Here is a 14,043-nt window from a genome sequence, read left to right on the forward strand (position 1 = left end):
AGATATTTTTTAAAAACCAGTTTTTATTTTTGCATCTTATAAATATTTCTTCTCCAATTAGAGCTTTCAAAACCACAACTGACTTTCCAATTTCCATGATAGAATGTTTTTCTTTTCTACAGAGTCAGAGAAGTAATCCCTTGAAACCACAGAAAATAATCTTTTGAAATAAAGGAAAAAAATGATAGAGGCATTGGATCCACTGAACTGAAGATGAAACAAAGACCAGGCTACATAAATGAGAAGTGTCTGTTGAGAGGGAGGGGCTGAGTCAGGTAACACTGTTCCCTGTGGATCCCAGTTTTATCCTTCCCATCAATGAGTATAATAGGAAAATACTTGTAGTATTCGATGATGTCTTCCACTGAATCAAACTTCTGAAACACAGAAGAGAAAGTTAATGAAAATTTAGGTACCTTTGTGTCTGTAGATTAAAGTACAGCCTAAGATGCTTCGTTTTATTTAGGGAAGAGGTTAACTCATTTAACGTTTTTTAGATTGTAAAGCGGTATCAGAAAATGTGTTGTTTTTTTTTAAAAGGATGTGACAAAGAAGCCCTTGAAGGACCAGTGACAAGATTAAGGTAACGAGGGTGACCAAAAGTGAGCCCTCCGCAGCTCTCGAAACTTCCCACCCATGGAGTGATCACCAGAATCAGGTTACACTGGACAAGCTCCACTCTGTGGTTACATGTTCCTACCATAAGCAGTTTGGATGGGTTAATTACACAGCAGTCAGACACAGAGAATCCCTGGTGCCTCCCTTACCTTGCCCCCAACTGTGACATACTAAAATGTAGAAGATCAGGGCTTGACCTTCACTTCGTAAATTAATGGGAAAGGTCTGTGGTGAAATCTCTCTCTTGTACACTCCTCTTGTTCTAAAGCATTCTAGACTAATCAGAAAGAATACTGATGGGCTTCCCTGGTGATGCAGTGGTTAAGAATCTGCCTGCCAATGCACAGGACACCCGTTGGAGCCCTGGTCCGGGAAGATTCCACATGCCACGGAGCAACTAAGCCCGTGCGCCACAACTACTGAGCCTGCGCTCTAGAGCCCGCGAGCCACAACTACTGAAGCCTGCGCATCTAGAGCCCGTGCTCCACAGCAAGAGAAACCACTGCAGTGAGAAGCCCTCTCACGGCAGCAAAGAGGAGCCCCCACTCACCCCAACTAGAGAAAGCCGGCATGCAGAAACGAAGACCCAATGCAGCCAAAAATAAAATAAATAATTTTTTTTTCTTTTTATTAGTTTCTGCTTTATAACAAAGTGAATCAGTTATACATATACATCTGTTCCCACATCCCTTCCCTCATGCATCTCCCTCCCTCCCACCCTCCCCATCCCACCCCTCCAGGCGGTCACAAAGCACCGAGCTGATCTCCCTTTGCTCTGCGGCTGCTTCCCACTGTCTATCTACCTTACGTTTGGTAGTGTATATATGTCCATGCCTCTCTTTCGCTTTGTCACAGCTTACCCTTCCCCCTCCCCATATCCTCAAGTCCATTCTCAAGTAGGTCTGTGTCTTTATTCCCGTTTTACCCCTAGGTCCTTCATGACATTTTTTTAAAAAAATTCCGTATATATGTGTTAGCATACGGTATTTGTCTTTCTCTTTCTGACTTACTTCACTCTGTATGACAGACTCTAGGTCTATCCACCTCATTACAAATAGCTCAGTTTCGTTTCTTTTTATGGCTGAGTAATATTCCATTGTATATATGTGCCACATCTTCTTTATCCATTCATCCGATGATGGACACTTAGGTTGTTTCCAGCTCCGGGCTATTGTGAATAGAGCTGCAATGAACATTGTGGTACATGACTCTTTTTGAATTATGGTTTTCTCAGGGTATATGCCTAGTAGTGGGATTGCTGGGTCATATGGTAGTTCTATTTGTAGTTTTTTAAGGAACCTCCATACTGTTCTCCATAGTGGCTGTACCAATTCACATTCCCACCAGCAGTGCAAGAGTGTTCCCTTTTCTCCACACCCTCTCCAGCATTTATTGTTTCTAGATTTCTTGATGATGGCCATTCTGACTGGTGTGAGATGATATCTCATTGTAGTTTTGCTTTGCATTTCTCTAATGATTAATGATGTTGAGCATTCTTTCATGTGTTTGTTGGCAGTCTGTATATCTTCTTTGGAGAAATGCCTATTTAAGTCTTCTGCCCATTTTTGGATTGGGTTGTTTGTTTTTTTGCTATTGAGCTGCATGAGCTGTTTATAAATTTTGGAGATTAATCCTTTGTCAGTTGCTTCATTTGCAAATATTTTCTCCCATTCTGAGGGTTGTCTTTTGGTCTTGTTTATGGTTTCCTTTGCTGTGCAAAAGCTTTGAAGTTTCATTAGGTCCCATGTGTTTATCTTTGTTTTTATTTCCATTTCTCTAGGAGGTGGGTCCAAAAGGATCTTGCTGTGATTTATGTCATAGAGTGTTCTACCTATGTTTTCCTCTAAGAGTTTGATAGTTTCTGGCCTTACATTTAAGTCTTTAATCCATTTTGAGCTTATTTTTGTGTATGGTGTTAGGGAATGGTCTAATCTCAAACTTTTACATGTCCCTGTCCAGTTTTCCCAGCACCACTTATTGAAGAGGCTGTCCTTTCTCCACTGTACATTCCTGCCTCCTTTATCAAAGATAAGTTGGCCATATGTGCGTGGGTTTATCTCTGGGCTTTCTATCCTGATCCACTGATCTATCTTTCTGTTTTTATGCCAGTACCACGCTGTCTTGATTACTGTAGCTTTGTAGTATAGTCTGAAGTCAGGGAGCCTGATTCCTCCAGCTCCGTTTTTCGTTCTCAAGATTGCTTTGGCTATTCGGGGTCTTTTGTTTTTCCAAACAAATTTTGAAATTTTTTGTTCTAGTTCTGTGAAAAAATGCCAGTGGTAGTTTGATAGGGATTGCATTGAATCTGTAGATTGCTTTGGGTAGTAGAGTCATTTTCACAATATTGATTCTTCCAATCCAGGAGCATGGTATATCTCTCCATCTATTTGTATCATCTTTAATTTCTTTCATCAGTGTCTTATAATTTTCTGCAAACAGGTCTTTTGTCTCCTTAGGTAGGTTTATTCCTAGATATTTTATTCTTTTTGTTGCAATGGTAAATGGGAGTGTTTTCTTGATTTCATTTTCAGATTTTTCATCATTAGTGTACAGGAATGCCAGAGATTTCTGTACATTAATTTTGTATCCTGCTACTTTACCAAATTCATTGATTAGCTCTAGTAGTTTTCTGGTGGCATCTTTAGGATTCTCTATGTATAGTATCATGTCATCTGCAAACAGTGACAGCTTTACTTCTTCTTTTCCAATTTGGATTCCTTTTATTTCCTTTTCTTCTCTGATTGCTGTGGCTAAAACTTCCAAAACTAGGTTGAATAAGAGTGGTGAGAGTGGGCAGCCTTGTCTTGTTCCTGATCTTAGTGGAAATGCTTTCAGTTTTTCACCATTGAGGACAATGTTGGCTGTGGGTTTGTCATATATGGCCTTTATTATGTTGAGGAAAGTTCCCTCTATGCCTACTTTCTGCAGGGTTTTTATCACAAATGGGTGTTGAATTTTGTCGAAAGCTTTCTCTGCATCTATTGAGATGATCATATGGTTTTTCTCCTTCAACTTGTTAATATGGTGTATCACATTGATTGATTTGCGTATATTGAAGAATCCTTGCATTCCTGGAATAAACCCCACTTGATCATGGTGTCTGATCCTTTTAATGTGCTGTTGGATTCTGTTTGCTAGTATTTTGTTGAGGATTTTTGCATCTATGTTCATCAGTGATATTGGCCTGTAGTTTTCTTTCTTTGTGACATCCTTGCCTGGTTTTGGTATCAAGGTGATGGTGGCCTCATAGAATGAGTTTGGGAGTGTTCCTTCCTCTGATATTGTTTGGAAGAGTTTGAGAAGGATGGGTGTTAGCTCTTCTCTAAATGTTTGATAGAATTCGCCTGTGAAGCCATCTGGTCCTGGGCTTTTGTTTGATGGAAGATTTTTAATCACAGTTTCAATTTCAGTGCTTGTGATTGGTCTATTCATATTTTCTATTTCTTCCTGAGTCAGTCTTGGCAGGTTGTGCATTTCTAAGAATTTGTCCACCTCTTCCAGCTTGTCCATTTTATGGGCATAGAGTTGCTTATAGTAATCTCTCATGATCTTTTGTATTTCTGCAGTGTCAGTTGTTACTTCTCCTTTTTCATTTCTAATTCTATTGATTTGAGTCTTCTCCCTTCTTTTCTTGATGAGTCTGGCTAATGGTTTATCAATTTTGTTTATCTTCTCAAAGAACCAGCTTTTAGCTTTATTGATCTTTGCTATCGTTTCCTTCATTTCTTTTTCATTTATTTCTTATCTGATTTTTATGATTTCTTTCCTTCTGCTAACTTTGGGATGTTTTTGTTCTTCTTTCTCTAATTGCTTTAGGTGCAAGGTTAGGTTGTTTATTCGAGATGTTTCTTGTTTCTTAAGGTGGGATTGTATTGCTATAAACTTCCCTCTTAGAAGTGCTTTTGCTGCATCCCATAGGTTTTGGGTCATCGTGTCTCCATTGTCATTTGTTTCTAGGTATTTTTTAATTTCCTCTTTGATTTCTTCAGTTATCACTTCGTTATTAAGTAGTGTATTGTTTAGCCTGCATGTGTTTGTATTTTTTACAGCTCTTTTCCTGTAATTGATATCTAGTCTCATAGCATTGTGGTCAGAAAAGATACTTGATACAATTTCAATTTTCTTAAATTTACCAAGGCTTGATTTGTGACCCAAGATGTGATCTATCCTGGAGAATGTTCCATGAGCACTTGAGAAAAATGTGTATTCTGTTGTTTTTGGATGGAATGTCCTATAAATATCAATTAAGTCCATCTTGTTTAATGTATCATTTAAAGCTTGTGTTTCCTTATTTATTTTCATTTTGGAAGATCTGTCCATTGGTGAAAGTGGGGTGTTAAAGTCCCCTACTATGATTGTGTTACTGTCGATTTCCCCTTTTATGGCTGTTAGTATTTGCCTTATGTATTGAGATGCTCCTATGTTTGGTGCATAAATATTTACAATTGTTATATCTTCTTCTTGGATCGATCCCTTGATCATTATGTAGTGTCCTTCTTTGTCTCTTCTAGTAGTCTTTATTTTAAAGTCTATTTTGTCTGATATGAGAATTGCTACTCCAGCTTTCTTTTGGTTTCCATTTGCATGGAATATCTTTTTCCATCCCCTTACTTTCAGTCTGTATGTGTCTCTAGGTCTGAAGTGGGTCTCTTGTAGACAGCATATATATGGGTCTTGTTTTTGTATCCATTCAGCCAATCTGTGTCTTTTGGTGGGAGCATTTAGTCCATTTACATTTAAGGTAATTATCGATATGTATGTTCCTATTCCCATTTTCTTAATTGTTTTGGGTTCGTTATTGTAGGTCTTTTCCTTCTGTTGTGTTTCTTGCCTAGAGAAGTTCCTTTAGCATTTGTTGTAAAGCTGGTTTGGTGGTGCTGAACTCTCTCAGCTTTTGCTTGTCTGTAAACGTTTTAATTTCTCCATCAAATCTGAATGAGATCCTTGCTGGGTAGAGTAATCTTGGTTGCAGGTTTTTCTCTTTCATCACTTTAATTATGTCCTGCCACTCCCTTCTGGCTTGTAGAGTTTCTGCTGAGAGATCAGCTGTTATCCTGATGGGGGTTCCCTTGTGTGTTATTTGTTGTTTTTGCCTTGCTGCTTTTAATATGATTTCTTTGTGTTTAATTTTTGACAGTTTGATTAATATGTGTCTTGGCGTATTTCTCCTTGGATTTATTTTGTATGGGACTCTCTGTGCCTCCTGGACTTGATTAATTATTTCCTTTCCCATATTAGGGAAGTTTTCAACTATAATCTCTTCAAATATTTTCTCAGTCCCTTTCTTTTTCTCTTCTTCTTCTGGAACCCCTATAATTCGAATGTTGGTGCGTTTAATGTTGTCCCAGAGGTCTCTGAGACTCTCCTCTGTTCTTTTCATTCTTTTTTCTTTATTTTGCTCTGCAGCAGTTATTTCCACTATTTTATCTTCCACCTCACTTATCCGTTCTTCTGCCTCAGTTATTCTGCTATTGATCCCATCTAGAGTATTTTTCATTTCATTTATTGTGTTTTTAATCGATGCTTGATTCATCTTTAGTTCTTCTAGGTCCTTGTTAACTGTTTCTTGCATTTTGTCTATTCTATTTCCAAGATTTTGGATCTGGGAAATAGAATCTTGGATCATCTTTACCATCATTATTCTGAATTCTTTTTCAGGTAGACTGCCTATTATCTCTTCATTTGTTAGGTCTGGTGGGTTTTTATCTTGCTCCTTCTCCTGCTGTGTGTTTTTCTGTCTTCTCATTTTGCTTATGTTACTGTGTTTGGGGTCTCCTTTTTGCAGGCTGCAGGTTCGTAGTTCCCGTTGTTTTTGGTGTCTGTCCCCAGTGGCTAAGGTTGGTTTAGTGGGTTGTGTAGGCTCCCTGATGGAGGGTACTAGTGCCTGTGTTCTGGTGGATGAGGCTGGATCTTGTCTTTCTGGTGGGCAGGTCCACGTCTGGTGGTGGGTTTTGGGGTGTCTGCAGACTTTTTATGATTTTAGGCCACCTCTCTGCTAATGGGTGGCGTTGTGTTCCTGTCTTGCTAGTTGTTTGGCATAGGGTGTCCAGCACTGTAGCTTGCTGGTCGTTGAGTGAAACTGGGTGCTGGTGTTGAGATGGAGATCTCTGGAAGATTTTCGCCGTTTGATATTATGTGGAGCTGGGAGGTCTCTTGTGGACCAGTGTCCTGAAGTTGGCTCTCCCACCTCAGAGGCACAGCACTGACTCCTGGCTCCTCAATTTGGGATGATTTGTTGTCTATTCATGTATGCCACAGATGCAGGGTACATCAAGTTGATTGTGGAGCTTTAATCCGCTGCTTCTGAGGCTGCTGGGAGAGGTTTCCCTTTCTCTTCTTTGTTCTCACAGCTCCTGGGTCTCAGCTTTGGATTTGGCCCCGCCTCTGCGTGTAGGTCGCCGGAGGGCGTCTGTTCTTCGCTCAGACAGGACAGGGTTAAAGGAGCAGCCTCTTCGGGGACTCTGGCTCACTCAGGCCGGGCAGGAGGGAGGGGCACGGAGTGCGGGGCGAGCCTGCAGCGGCAGAGTTCGGCGTGACGTTGCACCAGCCCGAGGAGCGCCGTGCGTTCTCCCAGGGAAGCCGCCCCTGGATCCCGGGACCCCGGCAGTGGCGGGCTGCACAGGCTCCCGGAAGGGCGGTGTGGACAGTGACCTGCGCTCGCACACAGGCTTCTTGGCGGCGGCAGCAGCAGCCCCAGCGTCCCGCGCCCGTCACTGGGCTCCGCGCTTTCAGTCGTGACTTGCGCCCGTCTGTGGAGCCCCTTTAAGCAGCGCTCTTAATCCCCTCTCCTCGCGCACCAGGAAACCAAGAGGGAAGAAAAAGTCTCTTGCCTCTTCGGTAGCTCCAGAGTTTTTCCGGACTCCCTGCCGGCTAGCTGTGGCACATTAGCCCCCTTCAGGCTGAGTTCTCGCCGCCAGCCCCAGTCCTCTCCCTGCTCTCTGACCGAAGCCCGAGCCTCAGCTTCCAGCGCCGCCCCGCCTGGCGGGCGAGCAGACAAGCCTCTCGGGCTGGTGAGTGCCGCTCGGCACCGATCCTCTGTGCAGGAATCTCTCCGCTTTGCCCTACCCAGGTATGTGGGGAGTTTCTTGCCTTTTGGGAGGTCTGGGGTCTTCTGCCAGCGTTCAGTAGGTGTTCTGTAGGAGTTGTTCCACGTGTAGCTGTATTTCTGGTGTATCCGTGGGGAGGAAGGTGACCTCCGCGTCTTACTCTTCCGCCATCTTACCCGGAAGTCCCAATAATTTTTTTTAAAAGAAAGAATACTGATGACCACAGGGGTCCTGGTAGTTCTTGGCCAATTTAGGTTCCTTTCCTGGGCTTCTTGTGAAATAATGAGGTGACAGTGAATCATTACACTTTTATGTTTCTAGAGATATACAGATAAAGTGCTGGAGTGATTTAATGGAAAGTAAGATGATTTCAAGTGTAGGGGAATCAGGAAGTGCTTTGCGGAAGATACAGACTTGAAATGGGCTACACATTCCGGGTGAGTCAAGTGGACAAGGTGGGTTTCAAGATCCTAAGAGCAGAGGAAGACAAGTGTACAGGTGTTGAGAACATGTGGGCACAGATAGGAATTCTGATAAGTTTGGCTGAGTTCTCGAAAGGGGCTATTTGGAGATGATCAGGAAGAAAGAGCTTGCACGACCTGCCTTTTGTAACTCAGGGCAACACTGTGAAGTGAACAGGGAGGGAAGAATGGACCTTCCCTGAAGAGCCAAGGAAACTGCAGCTCAGTGTGAAGAGCTTCACTTGTTACACAGCCAGAGGGCAGGACCAGGAACGCAATCTGGTTTTTCTGGACGTGTATCAGTTTCTTCCTTGCTGCAGCTTTGCTTATGGCTTGTGAACCCACTGTTCCAACAGAGCAGTGTCCGGATGATGCAGTCTGAAGGAGGGAGCTGCATTGGGGGCAACTTTGATTCTCTTTAGTTCTGTACATCCTCCCTCTGCCCAGCACAGAAATGTTTGCAAGCCTGAGGGATACTCAAGAGGGAATGAGATTGTCAAGGTCCATGTCCTCATGGAGATTCATGCATTACATTCAGGCGGGGGCAGACAGAAAGTAATTCCCTATCCAGATAGATCATTTCATTTAGGGTTAATTTGCTGTGGAAATAATCAACCTGGGGCTCTAGAACCTCACACAGTCCTCCCGGGGCCTTCCCTGACATTGACCAGTCCCTGGATCCATTCCACTCCTGTTCTTCCTGGGAAGTGAGTCAACAAACCTCCGCCTTCCCGCTTATGCTCATTGAGTTGGTTTTGTCCTTTCATCTGAAAAGAGTCCTGATTAAATCTGTAAGTAACTTGCCCCTCTGAGACTGTTACTGGATCTGTGGCAGAGTTTTCAATGAGATAACCTATCTGACCACCCCTAGTGAGTACACAATCAATACTAGTCTCCACCTGATGCTAAGGTAAGGTGGTTGTCCAGCAGGGACAGTAATTGTTTTGCTACAGTAGTTGTAAGTGGAGGCCTGTGGAGCCCAAATGCCTGAGTTCCAAGCAAGGCTTTCCCACTCACTAGCGGTGTGTCCTTGGGCAAGTTTCTTACACTCTCTCTCAGTTTCTCTCTCTAGGAACAGTGATGGTAATATTAGGACCTACCTCTGAGGGTCATTGTGAGGGTTAATTGAGTTGACATACACAGCATTTAGAAGGGAGCTCCTTCTGCAGTGAGTGCTTAGTAAATGTCAGTCATTGCTATGACCTCCTCCCTTCCACGTTTGCCAAGAACATGATGAAAGAGCCATGAAATCACCGTAGAAGTTTATAGACTCTCATTGTAAGCCTTTATGAAGAAAGGAAGGACATTTTTATATTTCATTTCTAGTCATAAATTAAGGACAGAATTTTCTTTCTCTCTCTTCATACTTGAAACAAAAAATAATTTATGAAAAGAGATTTTCCATGCAGAACTCTTCTACAAAACTGGGTAACCCACATGGCACAAAGGAAATTCTCTTTCCTGGGATTAATCTTTAGAGGGAAAAAGATTAATCGTGCTTTGTAATCTCACTCCTGTTTTCTTTAGGATGGTCTCAAAATAGTGAAATCAATACTAATTATTTATAATTACTGCAGGGATGATATTTTATATGAAAGTATAATTTTAACAAGTAGTAGGAAGCAAGCAAGGAAGGAATAAATAAGTTATTCTGTCATTTCTTATTACTGACTTCTAGTCATAGGCTAACAACTGGTATATTACCCTAAAGATAATTTTTAAAAAGATTATAATTAAGCTCTTACTTTTATATTAAATTCTTTTTTTCAGGAGGACAGCAAATACCATCCTAATAATAGATCTTAAAATTTGTTTAAACCTTTTGTGATTGCCCTAAGTACCAACCATAGGCAATGTTTCACTGCCAGGAAGCTTAATCAATCTCTTTGGATACACACATGGGAGTAAAAGAAGAAAAGAGAAAAAGAGGAAGATAGAGAGGTGCAAAGAGAGAAGGAGGAGAGAGAAGCAGACCAGGGAAGTGAGAAATAAACTCATTGGTTAATTGTCTCTGTTTCCTAGTCTTTGAACTTGAATTTATCAACTAAACGTCTTTCATAATTTTTAGCAACTTATCACAAACATTTGCAGGACAAGGAAATGTCCGATTAAAATTGCTTGCTTCTACTAGACTCCACAGAAATGTTGACAAATGTGATTTCTAAAACTTGGCAGCAGGTAAAGCTCTGCAGGTTATTAACAAGCAGGTGCCCCGCTGGCTGGTCCAGGGCCGCCAGTGTTCTACCAGGTGATAAATAGGTGCATGCATAGATGGGCACAGATTAACAGAGTATCCCCTGGATGGCAGGGACTCTGCCTTACTCTGCTCTGTGTCCTCAGAATGAAGCATTGAATCTAGCATAATGTAGGCATAAAATTAAGGCTTGGCCCTAAAACTGAACAAATGAGAGACCCGGGCTGAAAGGTGGCCTCCAAAAGATATCCCATGTCCTAATTCCTGGAAGCTGTGAATATGACCTTCTAAGCAAAAGAGTGAATATTACTTTACATGGCAAATTTAGGATTACATTAAGTATCTTGAGAGGAAGGTCTTGAGAGAGGGGCTGATCCTAGGTTATCTCTAAAAGCAACCACCTGAATCCTCATAAGATAGAAACAGAGGGAGATTCGCATGGAGAAGAGGAGGAGGCGTGTGACCTCAGAGGCAGAGATCAGAGTGATATGGCCACAAGCCAAGAAAGCCACAGTTTGCTGACAGCCACCAGAAGCTGGAAGTGGCCAGAAGGATCTTCCCCCAGAGCCTCCAGTAGAAGGGTGGCCTGTCAATACCTTGATTTCAGATTTCTAGACTCCAGAACTTCAAAAGAATACATATTTATTGTTTTAAGCTACTAATTTTGTGGCACTTTGTTACAGCAATCCCAGAAAACTAATATACTGGGTGCTCCCTGAATCTAAATTCAGACACGAGTTTCTAGCCACATGGCTAGCTGAATGACCCAAATTTATAATATACAGCAAAATGGACCTTCTCAGGCTCATTCTTTGCAGGCAGATGTGGATTTGCTGGCCTTCTGTGATTGTGACAGGTGTCAACAAGCTGTGCCTTCCCGGGGACCCATCCAGGTTTCTTCTGAAACTTTTATGGCTCCATGTGAGCTTTTCATCTGTGTCCGGGACACACAGACCCAGTGAAAGGGCCTTAGGGTATCATTTAAGAGAGAAATGATACTTAGCACCTGCCTCTGTGTATCTGGCACTCTCTTTACAGCATCTCCTCTTACACTCAGAATACCTCCCTTGGAATAGGTGTCACTGCATTGTATGTGGGGATAAAGTCTAAAGTTTGAAAGACAATCAAAAAGCCACAGGAAATCAAAATTATCCTTGAAAACCCTGTGCCTCATTATGTTTCTCCTGCAGAATTGGACTAAGATGCTACTTCTTTATTCAAACACCAGATGAAGTAACTAGTACCTGGCTTGCATTTAGCAGAGGCTTGCTGTAGCAAATTCTTTTCTTAGAGATGGGAGATTCTTCCTCAGCAAGGCAAAGGGCTCGAACTGTGAAAGGTGTGCAGGAACAGAGAACAATCTAGATCATCCCCCTCTTACACCAGGGCATGGCTCGTTCAGAAGAGAGGCAGGAAGAACTACCTGTAAATTGTGATTTTTTACCCAGGACCTGGCACACAGTAAGCTCCATGGAAGTCTTAGCTTTTTTTCAACTGAAGTTCTGGGCTGTTTTCAAATGGGCTGGGGATCATTTGCATTTGCTATGATGCTATCTGAGACTATGTGAGAAAGTCAATATTTTTGCAGACTATATTGAACCTCAGCTTTGGCATGTACTAGCTGTGGCTGTGGGCCAGTTACTTCACATTTCTGTGCCTCAATTTCACCATCTGTTAAATGGAGATATCAACAGCACCTACCCCACAGGGTTACTATGGGATTAAACCGATCAAGTTAATTAATAATTGTTAACTGCACAGAATAGTGCCTGTGCATAATAAACGTATGTAAGTGTTAAATAAACATATGAAAAGGAGACTCTTGCTTGGGGGTTGCATGAGAGGAGGAAATTCCTTAATAACACAAAAAGTGTTAAAATAGGCTTTTGAATTCTCTTTTTTTTTAGGTTATATAAATGAAAATTTATTTAGATTGAGAAAAAATCTCAAAATATTACAATATTTTTGGCCTAAAAATACTACAAATATAAAAATCTAGGAAAATGATGTCTTTTATTTTTTTTAATTTTTATTTTTCAATTGAAGTATAGTTGATTTACAATGCTCCAGGTGTACAGCAAAGTGATTCAATTATACATAGGCATTTGAATTCTTAAGGGGTCCTTGGTGACAATAATGAGAGCAGCTCACCTGAAAGCTGGTGGTCTAATCCAGGGGCTGTCATTATGACAACCTGTTGAGGCCTGCAGTGAACTGGCTGGCAATCTGATTCAACACTATTAGGAAGTTATCACAGGGTCACTGTTTCTTCTCTTTTATAAGCAGACCAAAGTATGGCTTGTTGGGAAAAAAGCTTTTTGGTTTTTTTTTTTAATGAGAATGTCTATGAGCTGGAAGAAAATACAGAAGGATAAAGGGATACTGAGCTGGAAATTCCATTAGCCATAGGTGTCTGGACCTAAGGGGAACCATGTTTTAGTTATTGCCATGACTCAGTGATAATAATGAAAAAAATCATAACCAACATTTATGCTATGTCAATAATCAGTGTTCTGAGTGTTTTACATTCATTAACTCACTAATCCTCATTACAAAAGAAAAAATTGGCTACTTCTCTTTTTAGTTTTGCTGTAACCCTTTCTTACTGTGGCAATATTTGACAGATTTATGCATTAATCTATTTATTCACTCATGTTCTCCTTTATGTCAAAACTTTCCCAGGCTGGAGCAAAGGCTGGTGAACTGATCCCATGGTAGGTAGCCTGGCAGGTGCTGACCACACCTCTCCAGCCACATATGAGTCTCAGAAAAGGACTCTGGGTCAGACCCTGGGTTTAAGCTGGAACCTTCACACACATGCCTTCGTGAAGCATTTTGGTAGCCCTGGCAATAGTCCTTATTTTGATATCTATTGAAGATCAATAGATATTTGTGTGACAGTTCTGGTTTCATACTGTTCCAGTTTTCTTGGGCCTCCATAATAAAGTACCACCGACCGGGGTGGAGGTAGAGGGACTTAAATGACAGAAGTTCATTTTCTCACAGATCTGGAGGCCAGAAGTCCAAGAACAAGGTGTCAGCAGGGTTGGTTTCTTCTGAGGCCTCTCTCCTTGGCTTGTAAATGGCCATTTTCTCCCTGTGACTTCACATCTGTGTGTGTCTGTGTCCTAATCTCCTCTTCTCATAAGGGATCAGGGCCCACCCTAGGGACTTCACTTTACCTTAGCCACCTCTTTAAAGACCCTATCTCCAAATACGGTCACATTCTGAGGTGCTGGGGGCTAGAATTTTCACATAGGAATTTGGGAGGTGGACACAGTTCAGCCCATAATATATACCAACAGATAAAATTGAGGTCTGGAGATGCTAAGGGAGAATCACTGAATTATAGAAGCCTAGACTTGAAAAGAACATTTACAGTTGAAGAAACTAAAGCTCAGAGAAATTAAGTGACTGGCCTGAGCTCACATACTTAGTAAATGGTGACAGAATTTGAACTCTGCCTTTCCCTCCATCCCCTTTTCCCTTCCCTCCTTCCTTCCTTCCCTCTTTCCTCCCTCCCTCCCTTCTTTCCTTCCTTCCTTCCTTCCTAGAAGAATTGAAAGACCAGCCTCTGTTTGCCCTCTCACTACCTGTGCATCTCTAGCCATTTACTTAATTTTCTAAGCCTCAGTTTCCCTACATCTAAGATAGGGATGACCATTATATCGAAGAGTTGTTGAGGGTTAAAATAAGATAATTCAGACAGACCAAGCCTAGCATA

General features: G+C 41.7%; 1 protein-coding gene across 1 annotated transcript in view; it reads right to left on the bottom strand.

Annotated features, from left to right (window-relative positions):
• Positions 1 to 230: 230 nt before the first annotated feature.
• Positions 231 to 14,043, bottom strand: part of CLNK (cytokine dependent hematopoietic cell linker) — a gene marked incomplete at both ends in the record, with an annotated part of 189,097 nt that continues 175,284 nt past the window's right edge. Inside the window, one exon of the mRNA XM_082643369.1 lies at positions 231 to 377. Coding sequence (XP_082499495.1) covers positions 231 to 377 — 147 coding nt within the window. The remainder of the gene's footprint in view (positions 378 to 14,043) is intronic.

The sequence above is a fragment of the Mesoplodon mirus genome, assembly GCF_964341445.2.
Source record: "Mesoplodon mirus genome assembly, chromosome: 2".
Lineage (NCBI taxonomy): Eukaryota > Metazoa > Chordata > Mammalia > Artiodactyla > Ziphiidae > Mesoplodon > Mesoplodon mirus.